The sequence below is a fragment of the Pholis gunnellus genome (assembly GCF_910591455.1).
Source record: "Pholis gunnellus genome assembly, chromosome: 1".
NCBI classification, from domain to species: Eukaryota; Metazoa; Chordata; class Actinopteri; order Perciformes; family Pholidae; genus Pholis; species Pholis gunnellus.
In genome coordinates this window covers 7,079,625-7,100,858 of record NC_136528.1, presented here as the reverse complement: position 1 = coordinate 7,100,858, position 21,234 = coordinate 7,079,625, and the positions used below count along the sequence as shown (strand labels likewise).

At 41.2% G+C, this 21,234-nt stretch overlaps 1 protein-coding gene across 3 annotated transcripts in view; it reads right to left on the bottom strand.

Annotated features, from left to right (window-relative positions):
- Positions 1-3,873: 3,873 nt before the first annotated feature.
- Positions 3,874-21,234, bottom strand: part of tspan4a (tetraspanin 4a) — a gene marked incomplete at its 5' end in the record, with an annotated part of 116,465 nt that continues 99,104 nt past the window's right edge. For all 3 annotated transcript variants that reach the window (XM_079162076.1, XM_079162077.1, XM_079162075.1), the window contains 4 exons: positions 3,874-4,412; positions 5,753-5,836; positions 12,948-13,079; positions 15,745-15,846. In XM_079162076.1, the coding sequence (XP_079018202.1) occupies positions 4,344-4,412; positions 5,753-5,836; positions 12,948-13,079; positions 15,745-15,846 (387 nt within the window). In that variant the 3' untranslated portion in view covers positions 3,874-4,343. The remainder of the gene's footprint in view (positions 4,413-5,752; positions 5,837-12,947; positions 13,080-15,744; positions 15,847-21,234) is intronic.

Here is a 21,234-nt window from a genome sequence, read left to right as displayed (position 1 = left end):
TTCTGACTCTGACTTGCTATTGTCTTACCTTCATCGAGGCCAACATGTAACTTCACTTTTCAAACCTAACCCTGGTACCATTTTTTTGTAATGAGATTTTTTCTTGCTGTCACTGAAGGCCGGAGATTGTGGATTGCCATTTTCATTGATCGTTTTAATTTATTGTTTCATAATGCTGGCACAGTGAAGCCTTTTGAGACTCTAACTGCATTCAAGGGCTGTGCACATGAACTTGACTTATCTCTTAATAACAACCGCTGAAGTGAATGAAAACAAAAGTGCAAAGGTACGCACACACACACACACACACACACACACACACACACACACACACACACACACACACACACACACACACACACACACACACACACACTTAGAAAATCAATGTTGGTGTAATGTGGCTTAAGTTTACATCTGTCTGGGCATTTTAAAAAATACATCTATTCATGGGGGATTTACTGTGGGCATCTGGTAAACGAGCACAAATATAAACTTGTGGATATTACTGTTGCAGGTCAAAGGATCCAGGCCCATCGCCTGAGATGTGAACAATTCTCACATTACAGGACAAAACCAACTGTGATCTGACACGCCGAGCCTCCTCATATCATCCCTTATAGGCCCTGTAATAGTTTTATTAAGTGTAATGTTTTCACAGCTATACGTGCCACTGGGTCTTGGTTAAAGGTGCAATATACGGGATTAGGAGCATTAAAATAGCAGCAAACACCTGTTATGTATAGATATTGTGGAGTAATGTCTACCTGAGCAGAGAATGAAGTCTCTCTTCCTCTGTGTGTTGTTACCAGAGCTTCTCCGTACTTACATCGCCAGGCTGCCCGTGCATGCTTTTTAGTGCATGTTACTGCATGTGGTTAGCTACCGGCCGCTGCCATGCACTGCTCTCATGCAGCGGTTCCAACTGATAACCCCGCCCTGTTTGACAGCGGCGATGCTGAAGCATATCAACCACCCTCAGGTTCACCTCAGGATAAGCTGATTCTAATTCTGATTCCCAATCCTGCATGTTGTCCCTTTTTAAGTTGAACATGTTCTAGAACATTTTAGGCAGCTGTTGAAAGATGCCTCTGTGAGATTTGTGAGAGAATGACTTGGAGCGTGTGGTCTACCGATTGGATGATCTGGGGTTCGATCTCCAGCTCCTCCAGTTCCTGTCGATGTGTCTTTGGTGCCAGACACTTAATTATTCACGAAAAGTTGTGCCATCGGTGTGTGAACGCACATTAGTTTAGTCCTGATGGGCAGGTGGCACCTTGCATGGTACGGCATGAATGTGTGGAAATGGCTGAATGATTTAGTGTAGTGAAAAAAGCTTTGAGTGGTCGGAAGACAAGAAAGGCGCGATGCAAGTCCATTTCCCATTCCATACCCAGTGCATGCTGCATAACTCATATTCTACTGTAGAGTCACTCAACTATGCGCAGTAGTTCAGTAATTGTTTTCAGCGCCCCTTCTGACTGTCTTTATTTCAGTAGGTTTGCACATTAATCCCAGTTTGTGCCTCATGTATTCCTGTCGCATTCAAATCTCATTTTACATAAGATACCCAAAAAAACAACAACCCAGATAAACAACAGTACCACTGCCCATGATAAGGGGGGGGGGGTTACATTTTTACCAACCAATCACTAGAGACCAACATTTCTGCCTGAATCCAACATCACAGGTGAGGTGTTGCCATGACCACATGCTGCTTTGTGCCAGTGTTTTAAAAGTGGAGCGAGTTAGAAGAGAAAGGAGACAAGAACAGAACAAGCCTACGATGAGAAGACAAGTCGCATATATAAAATGTATTTGTTCATAAAGGCAGTCGTTTCATATTATTCGACAGAGAGCTGCCATTGAGGGAACGACTCAGAGATGTCGGGGTAATTCTCACATATAAACCCGGCATCTAGGAGGATTTAAAAAGCCTCAACAGGGGGTCTCTAAAATAACTTGAGACTTAAATGTCTTACTAAAGCTTAGTCAATGTCCAGCAGTATTCATTACTAAAATTACTAAAAGATTTTCCACCGTAAATGACGCGACGAAGCGAGTTTGTTTGTGTTTTTTTTACTGTTTACCTAACCGGACTCCATTTGGACAAATTTGATCCATTGTCGTTGGTGAGAACCTGGATTAAAGCAGGACATCGTCTCTCCTCTTTCTGGATACCATGTGTGGTGTGGATTCTGAGGTCTGGACCCAGCCGACTGCAATAACCCATTCCTGCGTCGTTTCCATCACCTGACCTTTTCCCGGCCATCTGCTTCCCATTTCCCTAATCGGCACAGCAATATTCATACCGGCCCGTCTCCACTCACGCCCCGACAGATTGTCTAGTTTGCATCCACCCCATCACTCCAGCCTTCGTTTCTGCCTCCCTGACCCACTGCCCGATACACGGATTGATGGTTCGTCTGGTTATGTTTTGACCGATTACTTGGTTTTGACCCTTGCCTGTTTTTGGACTTCAGTAAATGAGAACTTTCACATTCCTCTGCCTGTTTTTGTGTCGTGCTTTTGGGTTCAAGCATGTTGTGTTTCTGAGCCATTACACCGTGTTTCTTTTGGAACAACACACAGTATGTTAAACACAGCACATGAGGGGAACTATGAGGAAAAGACACTTTTACTTATAAAAAAAAAGCTTTATGTCCTGACACGGCTCCTACTGGCTGATGTGTGCAATTCATTTGGCTGACTTCAGGGGGAAATCTGAAACATTTCCACAAATTTAGTTGCTCTGGGACGTTTGGTCTATCAGGTCCAGATGGTTTGAAGGCAGAAAAAGAAGTAAAATGCAATAGTTCCAGCACCAGCAGTACTTGGACCTCAAACTGCCTCTTAAAGCTTTTTCCCCCATGTGGCGATTTAATCAAAGTGTGTCTCTGGTGTATAGGCTGTGTAAATGACCATCAGCATGTTCCAGTATATTTGCATATGCATATGTTAGTTGTTTCTTTAGTCATCTTATGGTGGACAGGAGAGGAGGTTGATAGGTCCAACAAACCCAGGACTTTCAATCGTGAGACCAGTGTTTGACACCTGATATTGATGGTTCTCCAAAACCTAAGTTGTGTTGCCTGAACCTAACTAAGTTTTGTTGCCTGAACCTAACTAAGTTTTGTTGCCTGAACCTAACTAAGTTTTGTTGCCTGAACCTAACTAACATTTTTGACGTAATGTCGTCCCGAAAATGTTGTGACCATTTTAAAAGTGCCGTAAGACTGTTTGGTTCACAGAATACTCTTTGGAGCTACGTTATTTCAAATAAAGCTGTTGTGAACCATCAATTGGAAAGTTAGACCATCATTCAGTCGGTGATGCTACAGGGCTGAATTACATTTAACGGCTCAAGGTAGGAAACAGAGAAAAAAGGGAACTCAACTCACAAAAGAGCCAGAGGGGGCTTCACAGCCTGCAGATGAATCTTCGTCATTGGAGGTCTGATTGGTACTCAGAGGGAAGTCGCCACAGGCCAGTCTGGAGGATCCTGCTACTTGTTCATTTTAAATTCCTCTGACAGACTCTTTTTTATTATTGAAGATCGTGTAATTCTCATGTTCCATATAAATCCACCCAGTAAAAAAAAATGTTCCACAGTGCATGAAGTCCCAAAGCGGTGCATTTCATTCTATATATTTAATTAGTGCCTCGATTACTTAGGTGCTAGAACATATTTTAATGACTCCAGCGTGTCTCGGGAATGCATAAAAAATGTAACATGCCGGTTCCTGGCGAATTTCCTCCGTTCCCTCCTGTTTGTCATCAAGCGTTTTTAGGATGAATACAGCAGGATTACACATGAAAACCCTTCAGCGCTTCCTGTTGAGGAATGACAAGATGACGACGTTTATTCGAGCCAAAACATTTAATACACACATTACAGGAGACATGCACTTGCAGCACTTCACATGGTCCCCAACTGTAGCTCTCATTTTGAAAATACACACAAACCATAAAATAATTTAGAACAAAACACATTAAAAAAAGGTGTTACATTTCTTTTTTTTTTTCTTATACATGTTCATAATACTGCTTCATAAAATGTATCACAGAAATTAGCTTTTTTTTTGACACAGAGCAAAACGATAAGGAACCAACTCAGGTATTACACCGACACTGTGCTTGTTGATAGTTAGCAGAAAAACTGTGAAGTGGCGACATCCGAGAGGGAATGTCACAGAGAGGACAGGGAAAGAAGAGTCTGTCGAGGGAAGAGGAGGAGAGGGAGGAGGAGGAGGAGGAGGAGGAGGAGGAGGAGGGTGGGTCTATATCCGTCCCTCTCTGATGAGAAACAATCCAAGTGTGCTGAAGGCCAGAGAGTTCAATCGCTAGGCGTAGAAAGTCTCTACTTTCACTGCCTGACAGAACATCGTCATGGAGAAGACCAGGCCCAGGATCTGAAACAAAACCAGCCATTAAAACCAAACATCAACGGGCTCAGATGTGCAGAGTCCCAGTGAAATAGAGAGGAACTCTTCCGTCTGTTTGGCTCATTCTCTGTATCATAATGTAAATACGAGCCAAGTCCAAATCTCATGAAGTTTATTTCTTGGATAATAAATCCGCACCATAGACTGTATATAAGAAGTGGACGTAGTCGTCGTGAGGCCACTTAGATATGAGTGTGCAAGCCCTTCAAGGTTATCTATACATTATTCAGAGCATTAATATAGCTGCAAACAACTATCTGCTGTGTAAAGATAGTGAGTGTGTGTTGTTGTAATCTGAGTTTCTCTGTGCTTTGTTCACACAGTCGGGCCGGCCGCACTCTGCACTGCTCTCATATACGGCGGTTACAGCTGATAACGGCGGTGACCCCTCAGGTAGACACTGTTAACTCTGCCAGCGCTGTTGTGTTGTCGTCGTTTGCACTGTTAGCGCTGTTAGCTGCAAGCTGTTGGCTCAGGGTTCATGTTGAGAGTTAAGAAGAGGCAACTGTACAAAAAACAGGCTCCACTGTGGCCACACGCCATAATTACAAAATAATGATTAGTGCTGAAGTGAAGTGTAGCAGAGAAGTGAAATCAGACTTGTTAAGTTTGCTAACATTAGCCATCATAATAGGCTACTGGTCATACCAGGCCAAGTAAGGCTGCAGCAGCTAAACCCTTTAATGTATTGAACTAAATAATCATTCAACTTTTCATTTGTAAAAGGAAATATGTGCCATTTCTTCTTTCTAAATATACACAAACACGCTTCAATTTGTGTCCTTCAGCTGAACATTGAATCACACATGAATTGCATAATTCTCAGTCAGCTGGCAGACATTGGAGATCAATCTGGCAGTGATTACATCTTCTTTTTGGTTCTCATTTTACTGCATGTACAGTCGCATTTTGAAAAAAGCAGGCCCTGACTGAAACGAGCCTGCAGGATCACAGAAGCCTCGCGTGATTGATGTTTTCAAGAGCAGCGCATTTCCCCTTCACAACTTGTGTAAGCGTATCACGTACCCACTTGCCTGGAACGGAGATAAAATACTTTCTACGGAGAACCCTCCTATGTGGTGTACAGTGGCAACACAAGAGGCTTATACGGGCTCCTGCTGTCCAGATAAATCCTTAAGAGCGTTCAGCTCTTAATGGAAAGGACGCTGGAAGTATTAGGTTTATTTATCACAAAGTCAGAGCCTCCGTCTGAGGCTGCAGATATCAAATACTGGGAGTTAATGACTGCTGGAAAAAAGAAAAGAAAAAAAGAAGAAGAAGTCGCGCAACTTAAAAGCTGTAATTACCTGAGTAAGTGCTGTGCATAGAGCAAAGATCCAAAGTGCCACCAGGTTCTCATTAAGCCAGTCCTTCACACGCTCGTAGCACGGCTGTGGAGACACAGACAGAATGAGCAAACATTAGCCCACAAATGTCAACTCACCATTTAGGTGTCGAGTAATATTTGCAGGATTTACAGCAACTTCTCCTCCTGTTACTGCGATGGGAAAATGCTCTTCGGCTTAAAGATCCTCCTGTGACAACATCCTTATCTCCCCTCTCCTTCTTCGACCTATTGTTCTTTGGGAAAACTTTCCAAAAGGCAAGCCGGTTCCCCGCTGTACTTTTCTCCCCGCAAGCTGTACAAACAGGAGTAATGTGAATGCGGGAGCGGCACGCACCCCGCAGGTATCATTTAGACATGAGAACGGGCTGAATTTTTCATGTCTGGCATTGCTTGAATGCATTTTTAAGGCGACATGACGAAAACCCCTCTAACTGCGCCCCACCATTTTTTGTGGGTCATTTTCAGCACCTAGAGCACATTTTAAAATGTATTCTCAAAAAATGTCCCCGAGCCATAAAGGGCCCACCGAAAAGGCAGAAAGAAAAGAACAAGAGTAATACTTATTGATAGAGGGAATAGAGCGATGCCCTTCTGGGTCAGCGATGTGCCCAAAAGGAGATGAATCCTCACAGCAAAGAAAGCGGCTTTCTGAGAACAGTTGACAGGTGACATTACAAGTGATGGGAGTGGCATTTGCCAGGTGGCACGTGGCTCTTCCACCTCCTATTTCTTATATATGTGTGCCAAACTGTGTGTTTGATTATGTCACATTGAAGAAAAAGACATACTGTAGTAAAGGGAAAAGCTAACAGTCTACACTGCTGCTCTCATTTAATTAGTAATATCTGCAGACGTGCCTTCCTGATTGTGCTATTTTCTTTCTCTTTTTTTTTTCATCTCCTTACATCAAGACGTTGAGTCAGAGCCCGGGGAACCAAACACAATCTACATTTCACCGCTGCCCGAAACGTCGAGGGAAGCAAAATAAATATGTTTTCCTTTAGCATAAGGTGAAGTAATTCTGTGCTGGATCGATATGGAAAGTCATGCAGTCGGCCAACATTTTTAGTTCGTCTTCAGTGTTATTTATGAAACCGCTGCTGTCCAACTGCAACCCTCCTGGGCCAAAGAGCCTGCACCTGAAAATACATAAATTCATATTTTTTTTATTGTTGGACGTCCACTGCGGGTGAAAAATAAATCCGATAAGGGAACCTGAACCTGCTCTGCCAGTCCCAGCGCAGCGACTCAAGGTGTTGAAATGGTTTGTGTTGACGACTCACTGATAACATGTTCTGCTCTGTGTAGGAGGCTCGACTCAGAGCTCAGAAAACCTCAGCAGGTGTTTTAATTGGGCTTAAATAATTTTGTGACACTGGCTGTTACAAAAGGTCAAGAATGAGCTTCCATGCTGAAACACAAGGTTGTGTGTCGTTGCCTTTCACAACATCCCTAATGGGTGTTTTATAATGATGAGGTTCAGAAACCTACTTGGTAAGAGTCAGAGAGAGATCAAGGTTGCGGTTAAAGGGTAACTGAAAGGAAAGGTTCCCATTTTCCACACAAATCACGTGGCTGTCTTTGAAAGGTTCAACCCTGTTAGTTCAAAATCCCGTCTTTATGTTTACCTGCATCGTGTTTCTGTGTTGAGCTGCTTAACCACGAGAAGGGAACTTTGTAGAACAAAAATTCAGTCTGCAGCACTGTCACTTAAATATTAAGTTGCTGTACAAACAGCCAATGCTCACTTGTATTAATTTACAGACGACCTTAAAATAACGTAATAAACGCATTTTTAAACCAAACCAGGATTTTCTTTTACTAAACCTAACCAGGTAGTTTTCTTTCGTATTTGCTTTGTTTCAATTTAAAATGTTGTTCAATACTTTTTAAAACTACGACTCCCGCGAAACCGTATTATCTCCACCACAAGTATAATCGGTCACGGACGTGTGCGCGTGTGTGCGCGTGTGTCCGCGAGTGAGTGTTCACCTTCGTCTGTCCACGGCTGATCTCTCATTCTGCTGCAGCAAACTGCACAATATTTTGATGGCCAATTATGGCTGCATGCTCAAGGACGTCTTGTGATTGTGGTGACTCCCATTTTCTCAAAACACCTTTTATTACCTGTTTTTAATACGGCCATTGACTGCCAGCTGGCTCCTCACTCACTACTCTCAACTGGCCCGCGGCTGGTTTGAGATCGCGACTAATAACACGGCTGAGTGCATAGCCGACGCCCAGCCACTACTACTGCGGCCAAAGACACGAAACAGTTTGCACATTTATTGTTTTGGATGGTGTGTTTGGCTACCAGTCAACAGCACTACCAGTTCACACACTGCCGGGTACATCGCTGCTGCACGAGGGCAGACAGCTTGGTGAGTTGAATTTTGTTTTTGGCCAGATTGTATGAAAAGACTTTTAGGAGGACTTCGAGTGTCTGCACATATCACTGCTTGAGTGGGTTTTTCTACGACTCCTTAGAGCCAATTGGTGTCTTGACGGTGGCGTTAGCCACATGTGGGTTGTATTCATTCACACGATAGAGCAGTGGTCGTTGCAGACGCACCTGGTAGAGATCTGCACTCCACTGAGTGCACCTGTCTAGTTGAGAATGCAGTTTAGTTGTATGGGAATGTAATTTTGTAGGAGACATGGTTCTAGTCTGCTGAAGCTCCACATTATCTTCAGTTAAAGTGTAGAATGTATTTTTACACAGAATGAGGAATGGATTGTGTCCCTCTTGACTTACATTAGAAGTGCATTAGGAATGTCACAATGTCTGCCTCAGCTGTTTTCATTTTACATGTTTCCAGCCGCTTCTCATTTCCTCCAGGCCCGTGCATTTCTTTCCGAACTTGCCATTATTCATCCATTCAGCATGCCGCCTCAGACTTTTCACCTGTTCACATCACTTGCCTCTCTCATCCACCTCCTCACCCGTTCCTCATTCCCCAATTAGTCCCCACACAGTATTGATACCGGCCGATCCCCACCTGCTCTTTGCCAGTTTGGTAATGTTGCTTCTTGCCGAGCTGGCATGCACCTGAACCTTTAACCTGTCAATCTGGAACCTGCACCTGCCATGTACCTTCATGAAGATGCTCTTTCAACGGATCCAAATTTGACTTTTGGTTGGAAACAAAGAGCAGTCTTTACTGGTGAAAGTCAATAAATGTTTTAGGCATCAATGCAGTCATCTTTCATTTACCTTCTCAATGTTTCCACAACCCTACGTACGGAGGAAACCTTGAAACATTTGCATGCTTTAAAACAGAGTGTGCTTGTGGTTTGTTGTCGGTGTGTCCTTGTGTGTTGGCATGTGTTTGCTATCAATGAGAGCGTGAGGAGAAAATATATTTCACCGTTTTTGAGTTCACGATCACTCGGCTGCCGATGACAAGAACTTCAAGGAATCTAAAGCCGACACCAAGGATCAGCCTTTATACAAACACTCTGAAAAAGTTATTTCAGGTCTTCATGAGATTTCTATCAGTCAAGCGAAACACTCTTATATTTGCCTTGAGACATTTCAACAGCACAGAAATGTGCATGTCCTCGAATGGTCTCACTGACTTCTTTCGGCGCTAAAGAAAATCTCTGTTGTAAGATTTGATTTCAAACTGAGGAGAAAGGTTTAAAACTTCCGTTACTAATATACTATATGCACCACAGAAATATGAATGTTGAAATATAAAAAGCGGTCTGCAGGTGTTATTGACAGTGAACTGTTATGCTTCAGTGTGAACTGTTACACCAATTGATTTCTTCATCTGCAGGGCGAACAATCAAAATACTAAACGACCTGGATTAGTTGGGCTTTCACACTTGAAGGGCCGCTGGAATACAGAGACTTACGTGAAGCCCAACAACCTGTCGCCTGAAGGATGTAAATATGTATAAGCGTTTGAAAAATCTTTCAATGGTTTGTGCAAACCTGGTTTGAGGACAAGTAATAGAAAAATATTTTTAAAGGTTACACCGTTAATTTCTAAAAATTGAAAAAGGCTGCAGCTTGGCCTTTCCACTGCTGAGTGGACGAATTGAATCGAGCTGCAAACAACTGGAGTAAAGGGTTTTCATTCGGAGATGAAGGTCTGCTCCCAAGTCCACACCTGTGACCACGATGGCACAATGTTTAAAATCTGCCCTTTGCAAGTGGAAACTGTGATTTACTTCATTTACTGAAGAATGAGTTTTAGTTTAAAACAGTGTCTCAGATTGACAATATTTCAAAATGTTTAATCATAAGAATGCAAGAAACAAACAAACAAAGCTATTCTCCTTAGTTCTGTAACCATTAAGTTCAACTCTAAGATGAAAATCTCACCACAAGGTTCATTTAGTAGCTGTTGTGGAGCTTCAATCAGCAGGATTTGCCTTGATGTTGAACCATAGACTGTATATAAAGATGGTTGAAATGACAGGTTCTCAAAAGTTTTCAATCAAACATATCGATGGCCCCATGGTTGCTTGCTGCACTGTAGGTCATAAACCCCGCCCTCTCCTTATTAGGGGTTGGGACATTAGTCAAATCAGGCGGAAAAATGACTCTACTTCTCTCTTGATTTATTACCTCAGTAAACATTGTAAACATGAGTTTATGGCCTCAATCTCTAGTTTCAAGTCTTCTTCAATACAGCATGATGTTCATTTAGTAAATGATGGTCCATTTAGAGTCAAACAGACCATAAAGCAGGTAGGAAACGGTGGACGTGAAGAATAAATGAAACAAAAATTGCCTGCCGATATTTTATGTCCAGTGTTTTCATGAGAACGAAAGGTGTAGATCTGGTTTGGTTTCATGGTTGAAAGGAATATTAAAGTTTGCCTTCCTTCTGCGTGAAAGTATTCATGATAAGAACAACAGTTTCAAAAAACATATTGATGACTTAAATAATTTTTGTGAAGGCCTTTCGGGTGAGAATGAATTTCCAGATCAGACTGAGAAGCTGTGGTTATATCTGATAAATAACAGTCAAAGGCTGCGTCACGTGTTCCTGCATAAGAATAGTGAGGTCTGCTGTGTCAAAGGATGAGATGGAAGCTAGAGGAAGGTCACGATTTGATGCATCAGCTGCCAAGAGGAGATCATTAGTCAAGATGGCTGATTCTGTCCAATGCAGCAAGGTCTCTGAAACCAGACTGAAATATTCAAAGACGGCATCCTGAAGCAAGAAAGCCGGCAGCAGTTCAATGAAAACATGATTTATAGCACTTTGGGAAGAAAGAGCTTCTGAATATCAGTCTTTGGTTGTTCAGAATTGATTTTAAAAAAAAACGGCAGCTGCCAGATTTTTTGCTCTATAGCGTCACTTAACGACTGAACAACCGCTGGGACTAATTACGTTAATGACAAGTTTATGGGAAGAGTGTCGAGAGAACAGGTGCTTGGTTTCATATGAGACGCAGTTTGCTTCAGTTCAGAAATGATATAGTGAAAGATTTCCGTGCAGTAGCGTTTGCCAGGTCGTAGTAGGCGGAGTAATTTAAGTTCTGAATGAATGTGTCATTAATACCAGCTGTCCCGACATATTAACCTCAACGCACTCAATCACCTCCCGTGCAACAACTTTCAATCTTGCTAAATGATGTTGCATGTGCAGATTCATCTAGTTGCACACTTTCCTACTATAGAGACACCTGAGACAGAAATTATGTAGCTTGTATTTGTTTTCCTTTTGACTGATGCAATTCTCTGCACAGCCTGTTTTTCAGCAGCATTTACAGTCGAGCTCATGAAATGCAAACCCTTCTCTGCAGATTTTCCACATGACACTAATGAATTTAACCCCCCCCCCCCCGTGTGGTTTGGCAGCAGCAAAGAGGCATCAATTATTTGTTTAAACCTGGTCAGGGTGCAAAGTCTGTGTGGCCTATGAATGGTCTAAGAGATGTGAAGATGCTTTAAGAGGTGCAGACCTCTAAACCTCAGTTGTTTGTTTTGTCGTTGTGAAGTTTTTCATGACGGACGACATCCGTCAATTTGACGAATGGTTGCTTTCTGCAACTTTTATCACAATCTGAAAAGTAAACAACTCTGTGCACAGTACAGCTGATAATAATTAAAAGCACTGATTATGTATCCGACAAACATTAGTAGCACCAGCAGTCAAGTCCGTCTGGACAGAAGTAATTAATTCAATATCTGTCATTAAGAATATAAATCTCTCACTACGTCCTGCTGTTTGCTTGTTGCACAGCTAAGGTTGACTTTTCTTAATTGGACAACTTGTGAGTCAAGTTGTTTTTCAACAGATAACTGATTATTTGAATTAAAAAAATTCCTCTTTGTACGGAAAGAAAGGCAGACATGTTAAGTCAAATTAATTATGGTCCCGGAATGATTTGGGATTTAATGAGGAATTAACTTTCGAACTTACAAATTTGCATTTAAATTAAATGTGACCAACACTCAGGCAACCTCACTTTTAGTTCATTTTTAATCTGTACCTGAGATTATATTGGACCTTGACTCCCTCATACAGGTCAGGTAGACCCTCACCAGCACAGATAATCAGCTTAAATTTATCGGTTGTGGTTTTATAAATACAACATTCAAAATTGGCCTTTTTAATTACAACGTCTGATCGCGGTTAAGGTTTAAGTGCTCCAGATTCCCTCTCGTTTTGGAACAAGCTTTATGGTCTGTTTGACTCTAAATGGACCATCATTTACTAAATGAACATCATGCTGTATTGAAGAAGACTTGAAACTAGAGATTGAGACCATAAACTCATGTTTACAATGTTTACTGAGGTAATAAATCAAGAGAGAAGTAGAGTCATTTTCTCATAGACTTCTATACAACCAGAGGAGTCGCCCCCTGGTGGACACTAGAGAGAATGCAGCTTTGAGACACTTCATCATTGGCTTCACTTTTCAGAAGCAGAAGTTGCAGCCTGTGTTAAAGCTGATGATCAAACTCTTGACAAACTTTAAATACTGACTTTCTCTCTTTCGGCCACATGCACACCGCTTCACAGGCCTGCTGTCGTTGCTAAGCTATGATTGGACAATCCCTGGGAAAGGGATTTAAGCTTCATTCAATTTAGGCGACATCCAAATTTATAATCCTGTATAACTGCAAAAGATGAAAAGGTTAGTTATTAGTAGCACCTTTTGGAGGTTTACTTTGATTGAGGACTTACCGCTGTCCACCACGTCCCCGGGTTGTCCAGGCCACAGTTGTCGCTGTACTCCAGGCAGCAGGAGTCCGGCACGCGGGAGGCATTGTACACTTCGAACCAGTCTGTGTGGTTGGTTACTCCACAGCATCGAAACTGCACCAGAGAGAGACAATAAGTTAAGAGAGTCTGGCCTTTTTATTATCCCGACACTCAAAATCCTAATGCGTGATATCAAATAAACATCCTCCGCTGATGGAAACTAAAATTATTTACCTGCCAAGAACAAGATTTACTGGGCAAAATAATTCACATGTGCCGGGCGTATAGCAAACCGTTGATCTGTCTGATATTGAGCCCCTTTTCGTACAATCCACATCTCATTTTTCTCAAAGCCCTGAAATCATTTTCCAACTCGCCGGCTTCTTTTTATCTACATCTCCCCCCCCCCTTTGTGATTGGTATGGATTTTTGATAAGGGATCATGGTCTCCACCACGATTCAATTCATCAGCGTACTTCGTGAAAAAGATAAAGCGCCCCTGATGTTTTGTTCATTCAGTTGACTTTATTTCCACACGGGAATAATGCTGCCCGAACCGCTCCGTGCACAGAATCCGGGATTGTGTGTTAATTTTGAAACTCGCTCGCCCGCTTAAACAATGGATCAAGTTTGCAATTTATCATGAAGTACGGCAGATTTCGAAACGCACCTGAAGCATAAAGTTTGAGAACAAATCAAAGGCTGAAAACTGCACCTAATATTCAAATGTTTTCACCTTGAAAAGTTTACACCCGGCGTGCCGTGCTACCCCTTTTTCTGATGGTGTTTTTACTACTTCTGCTCTTGTATGTAGATTCTCTTCTATTCCCAGAGCAGCCATTAATAATATTCAGGGTGAACTTTGCTCTGGGGACATCTGCTGTATTATCTATTCAGTGACTCAGCATGTATGAGGGAGGCTCGGGAGGGCGAACAGTGACAGAATGAGAGCTGCCTTTTAATGGACTTCATCTCGGCCAGACTTTTATGGAGACCCATACACAGCAGAGCCTGATTTGACCAGGAGAAAAAAAAGTGCACATTCATGCTTGCATACATATATTCTCCAAACGATGGCTCGTTCAGGCAGATTCTCCTTCATGCCATCATCCTGTATGCAGGAGAAGAAAACCCTCTGCACATTACCACCCACACATCGCACTCATTTGCATATATTATTCTGCATAGCGATACATTTCTCTGTCACCAATTATGACTTTTCACCAGGACACACCCTTGCACAGTTTGCCTCGCAGACACACGCGTGACATTCAGCATTTACTGCACTAATGGAACAGAACTACAAGCCACAACACTGGATCTGTGATGTGGGAAAAGGTCCAAAGCGCCCTGAAGTCTCCCATCTATCATTTGATGTCTCCCCAAAGGCGTTCAACCGCGGCACCATCCGTCCTCTGCAATCCTAAATTCCACATCTCTGTTTCTCGCATTACGTTGTGAATTCTTTGCAGGGGAATTTAAGAAAATATAAATAAATAATACAAAGGAAGAGAGCCACATCAAAGAGGCAGCTGGAAACAAAGATTATACCTCTGAGAGTCTGTGATGTTTTCATTAATCTATCTGACAGCATTTTACCACAGCGTTTAAACTGTAAAGCTTTGAGCATTTGTTACACTCGGTTGAGACATTTTCACACATTTTTACTGATGCTATTTTTTAGATTGCTGGTATTTTTATTTCTTTTTTCCCAGCCGGCTTGTAAATGTCCAGATCCCATTAATAACAGGAAGGATTGCAGAGTTTTATTACAATTTTACATAAAATGGAGGAATATAAAACCAAACGGTCCTTCAACATTTGACTACTCCCTTTTCATTTAATGTGAGCACAGTGGTACTAATGGTGAAACATTGCCAATAGCTAAAGTAAGCAGTGCCACAGTGAATAATGCAGTTAAAACGTCATGTACCTCAGCTTGTCACGAGCTATATTTTTGCGTGACTTGACTTGCTAGATGGCATTGAAGTTAAAGCAAAAAGAAGTTCGCCACATCACAGAAAAATGTGATATAAGCCACCGAACAAAATTTGAATGATTAAAAAAATCTGAAAAAATTAAAAATGTGAAACAACTGCCAATCGTGTTTATTTGTAAATAATAATTACAGTCCATCATTAAAAGCCAGTACTCTGTGGAGGTCATGGCCTTTACCTGCAAATATCTCAGAATAAAAGCCTTGTGTTAACAAATGAAGGGATTCTGTCTACAGAGAGATGCTCGAGGGCTTTTATTTCTACAGATATAGACATCGAAAGTATAGTAATGTTGCTGGTATCATGTATATATACGGTCAAAAGATCATCTTCACCGTCTAGTTTTGCTGTAGCACTGACCGGCAAACCGGAGAAATAAGCGAAATGCAGCCGACTGCAAAAATGAGGAGTAACGTTTCGTAAGATATCATACGAACTGGATACGTTGCCAGGACACCACTGCGAGCTAGAAAACGGTTAGTTGTGGTAAGTTAGTGTTGATGCTATGAGCTTCATTTGTTATATAGAGTTAGGGGGAGGGGTTATGATGAGGATGATAAAATCCTAGACACAAAAATTAAGAAAAAACATTTCAGTACGATCAGTCTATTCACGTGTCGACGGCATTATTTTCTAACACTTATAACGATTTTACTTTACCCGGACTTTAATTCTTGACTAGGCTGCAATGCTCACAGCAGAATGTATTTTAAAGCATCATTACCTCAGTAAACTGTGTCTGAGAGGATGAAAGAGGACTTAAAAGCGCTCACGCATCTTACATCAGTTTGTACGATCATCCAGGCGTTGGTCAGGCCCACGTTGCCCTCTGTGCCGAACAGCTGGAGGCCCTTCTTCAGATCCCTCTGGGCGTAATGATCGATCTGAGGCGACAGGGAAAAAAACATGGCGTCCATCAATAACAAATCTAATTTCTATATGTGCGAGTTTGAGTGAGAAGTGATCAGATCAACATCAAATATTCGGAGCAGCTTATTTCTTCTTTTTACCAGGTAAGAATAAATGCTATTTGAATTTAAACGCCAACAAATAACCAGATAGATTCTCAGTTCTCCTCGAAGAAAACTGCAGCACAATCTGTGAGAAGTGAACCAACAAGTTGTGGTTTTTAATATCAGTTTTATTGTTGTCTGACAGCAGACACGTTTACATGGGGAACCACTATTTGTTAGACCACTGGTTCACACAGTTAACTTGCATAGAATAGAATTGAAATGAAAAAAATAGATTTTTTTTCCCCATCAGGGCAGGAAATGTGTCTTTGTCTCACCAATAAAGAACACAAACAGAGTACAAAACAACTCCATAAAAAGACACATTACAAATACAACACGGCGATACGTGTCCAAAGGTTAACGACTAATAGAAATCACCCAGCATGGGAATATTTCAGCACTGTTTGTTCTTTCTATTGATTTCACAAGGCGAAAAGGATCCCTGAAGTATATTTCTGTTTATCAAATGTGTTGTATTGTTCGAGAGGCATTACATCAAATTCAGACTGGAAGGGACGTTAACCATCATTAAAGAAAACAGATGCTTTGAGACCTAATTGCCTTCAGTTTCTCCACCGGTGGTGAAGGAAGTACTCACATATTTTACTTTTGTTAAAGTAGAAACACCAGAGTCATACAAGATCATACAAAAAATCTTACTTAAAGTTTAAGTGAGGAACACTTTGGAGGTGAGACTGTTCATGCAGAACTGTTATAAATAGTAAAGTTTTGATATTTCTTGCTGTTGTTAAGCCCCTCGTTTACTCCAATTTTTCTTTCTCCAGCTTTTGATTCTCCATTCACCCTCAAGGCATGACAGAAAAGCAAAGTTTTCCTATTCAAGGTGACACTCGGTGAGTAACTGATATACAAACGGTCATTTTGTGTAAAAGTATTCCTTTAAACACTCAATCCGTCTTTCTTCGACTGAACCAACATCGCTTCAGGACGGCAGGTAACCGAGTGTTCGATAAACAAGCTGCATCAGATCCATGTGGGGTTTAATAATTTAGCAGCTTTGGTTCAGCAGTGTGATCCTAAACAAACAAGATAACACATCTAACAAAGATCATCATAGAAAACAAACTGTAGGTGTGAACACAGTCACAGAGATAAACATGCTTAAATGCACCGAAGCTTTGCAGTCACCAAATCTAGAATACAGACATTTATTTATAATCAACAGCACAATCAGAGAGTTTGGGCGATTTATACAAAGAGCAAACACAAACTCCAGACACACAGAAGCTGCTCGGCCCTGTTTACACATCTAGATGGTCAATCCCATCAGACATCAATTGCATTGATCTCCACTGACCTTGCTCTCTCCTACACGGCAGCCTTTTACCCCGTGAGGATGTGCAAACACCAAACACCTTGTTGAAACTCTGCCTTCAAACACTCTGTAACAACAAATGTGGCCTTCATTCTGCCAAACAACAAGTAAACTGGACTTGTCAAACAGCCGAGAACGGCATCGACGTGGGATTCACAGGCTCCGGTGATGAGGATGCAGCACGGGGTCGTTAATATGCCCGGCTGCATGGAAACAGGAATATTAGTGGAATAATCATTTTCATTAGCCATGAAAACAGCTTATTAGGTATAAATATTTCCTGAATAAGGGGCAAAAACTGGAATGTTTGATGCACGTAAACGTAGTCAGTGATGAATAAATGATTAATCAAGACCTGTTTATCAGCTCACAAATGAGACAATAATTACATCCCTCGGTCCCTCCGCCTCTGGGAGACTACTTAGCCAGGAGGAGAGCGGACAGTAGCTTGGGAGATGGACGGTCTCGGCTGTAGCAACTTGAAAACACTCCGCGCCTCCGTCTCCGGAGAGACCGGTTGCTCTCCTCCCCGGCTGTAGTCTCCTAGCGGCGGGGAGCATCAGACCCGGAGTGGACGGCTGACCACCAGCCAGCTGTTCCGCCCAATTTCTTTAACCAGTGTAACGTTAGCAGGAAAATATGGTGGAATTAGCAAGCTAACGTAAGTTGGCTAACTGGCCAGCTGCTAAATGAGCACAATTTAACAGCTTCATCTCCACGCTCTTGTCACAGCGTAGAAGAAGACATCGCTATCCCCAGTTAATAAATCCTTAATATTGATTCAGACGTCCATGTGCTGATATCTTGATTTGCAGTTACAGAAAGGAGAGAACAGACTTGTGGCCGCTCCTCCGATCTTTGTCTCATCCGGCGAGTCGCACATTTATCCCCTCAAAATATTCCTGTATTCTTGACTTCAACACAGAAATGTGGGATTTATTTTGAACGTGCAGAGAGTTTTGAATGTGAGCAGAAATCTTGCTGAAATATACATGAGCTCTTAAAATCCAAGGGTTTAAATGAACTAAAATGAATGGATGCATCATTGAAGTGAACAGCTGCCACGAGCGCATTTAAAGAGGTTAAAGTAAGTCATGTGTGTCGACACAGCAGAGATAAATATTTGAAAGCAATACAGAATGTCTGAAAGCCTCACTCACTGCATTATACTCTATTATATTTTGATATGGTTGTGTTCCTTAACATCCATAAATTGGTGCATTAAAATGTTGTGACGGAGGAGATCACACAAAGGAAAAGGAAACAGAGCGAACAGAGCGCTACATGTAGAACGTTACACTTTACTCAAGTACCACACGGAAGTACAGTTTTGAGGTACTTTACTTGAGTATTTGTGCTACTCTACATTTCAGAGGGAAATCTTGTGCTGAGATTATTCATACAAAAATATAATCAAGTAATAAATGATGATGTATTATTATACATTAAGCTAGTAGTAGCCTGTATGGAGTAATTCAAATGAGCTCCACCTTTACTATCTGTGACATTAAAGTGATTCAAACAGGAATGCATCAGTTATTTATAATCCAATGATATATAAATAATATATATTATTCGGAAATGGGCCATCTACAAACTTACTTTTCTTATCTTTAAGAACATATTTATTCTAATACTTTTGCTGAAGTAATGCAGGACTTTTTAAGGGAACGTTATAGACAGTTGAGGAATTGTGAGAAATTGTAGAACCATAAATATTTATTTCAACTCATAGTATTCAAGATTTTTTAAGTAATTGTTAAAAAATGATTCTATACGGGTCTAAAAAGGTAAAGAACAAGGTCTGCTTTAGCTGATCTGATGTTTTAACATAGTCTTTAGTCATTTTAAATATTAACAAAGTTATTTATTATTACAGATTTCAGTCACCACATGTCGAGGGGATTGTGTTCCAGGCAGGTGCACTATTTATTTTTTATGTTATTATGTTTTGTTTATTGTTTCTTGGAAAGTTCCTCTTGTATACTAATGTGCTCCTGTTTCCATTAGTTTTAATCAAAGTCACAACGAGAGGAGCCAACTTGTGTTCCTTTGACCGAATCGATGTTATTATGCCTTTAACCAATCGATTTGTTTGCCATCTTCTCTTTTTGTTCTTGTTCTGTTATTAACGGGGAGGACTGAGAGGTAGACCTTGCATGTGTTTATTTCTTGTGTGGTTTGAGTGAGCAGGTACATTTGAGTGTTGTAGAACAGTTTTCATAGTGCATTTTATTTTCATGCATTGTTAATAAAATATGTATATTTGGTACGGCTGTCCCTGGCTCCACATCATTATGGGTCTTGTGAATAAAGTATCACCTGGTAACACTTGTAACAGAGTACTTTTATCCCATGGTATTGCTACGTACTTATGTAAATGAGCTGAATACTTCTGCCACGTCTGTGTAAAACAGAAAGCAAACAAAAAACAGACACAAAGTTATTCTGAAAGGACATATTGAGGACTCGGAGACAAACACATGAAGATGTGATGCCAATCTGTCCCTCCTTGTTTCATCTGAAAACAGTCGGTTTCTTTTTGAGTTTTTTTTTTCTTCCCATGAATGCGATTTAACTGTAGAACATGTTTAATGCAACAAACCTTGTTGACAGTTTCATATTTTCAGAAAACAACAACAAACACTGTGAAATGTTGCTCAATAAAACTGCCAGGCACAATGTTGTGTGGGTGTGGTGACTGTATATCAAAATATCAAATCCCTGAATGCCAACAAGAGACTTGTATCCTTGCAGGGATTTTCTTTTTGTTTAAAAAACACAACCCCAAAAACAATCTTCTTTATAAATGTAACTAAAGAACAGAGAAGCAGTCTGACAGCTTGAGATGGACTTTGAGAAAAACAAACGTTCCCTGCTGTGTCAGCCTACTTTTCAATTTGATACAATGCTATTTGGAAAAGAAAAACACAACGTGAACTTTTGAACACTTGTCAATTCTTGGTCTGTAGCTGTCGCCATGGGAAACGACACAAACCATCAAAGAAACTTTTAGCCCAAAAATGACGAGGTACTTTCTTCACATTTGTTTTTAACGTCCTTCAAACTGTTGTGACTAAAAAACTGGCGTTCCAAGGGGACTTTATGCTTCCTGCATTCATTCCCATTGGTCAAGCTAACAGACGTACTTGTGCTCCTAAAAAGTCAAACAATTAACATTTAACCCCAACAGACGTCAATTTACCCTGTCCACAATCAGAAAGACCTCAAGTATAAAGTAAAGGACCTCAACAAACGGACTGTTCGTCGCATCTTCATAAGCTACTGACATATTTTAATTACTACAAAAGCACGGCAACTTTAAAGCTGTATTCGTTGTTTTCTTGGCCAAAGAACTTGTCGGGTAGCTCTCATAACCCACGCATGTTATTGCATTTTATCATTGTTTTGGTTAGAGATGCCAGCAAGCAGTTGCCTACACATACAGCAGCGACCTGATCTCAGAAATATGTGAAAAGACCTTGACCTGTTAACACCGCATTATGTGGTGGTGGTGGCATGTAATGTGCTCAGAAACTGTGCCAGTGGAAAGTCATGTAGGATCCTTTGTCGTGGTGGACAAACAAATGAAACGCTTAGAGCCAGTGACGGCGTACAAACAGTCAAAAAAGACGGTGGGAGGGGAGGTGAATGCGTCAAACAACACAGGACTTTCAACCAGGAGACCGGTGTCCGTGTCACAAAGTCCCTTTTGTCTCTTTCTATAACACTCTACGTGGCCCAGTGTGTCAAACTATGACGCTCCTCTATGGCCTCAGTAAACATGCGGTTAACGTTTTTTTAGAGTGCTGCAGGGCTGACACGCTTTTGTATTTTCCCTTTGGATTTTTGTGGAAAATAATCTCTTTGGCAAACGCAAGTTTATGATAAAAAAGTTTATAAATATCAAAGAAAGAAAA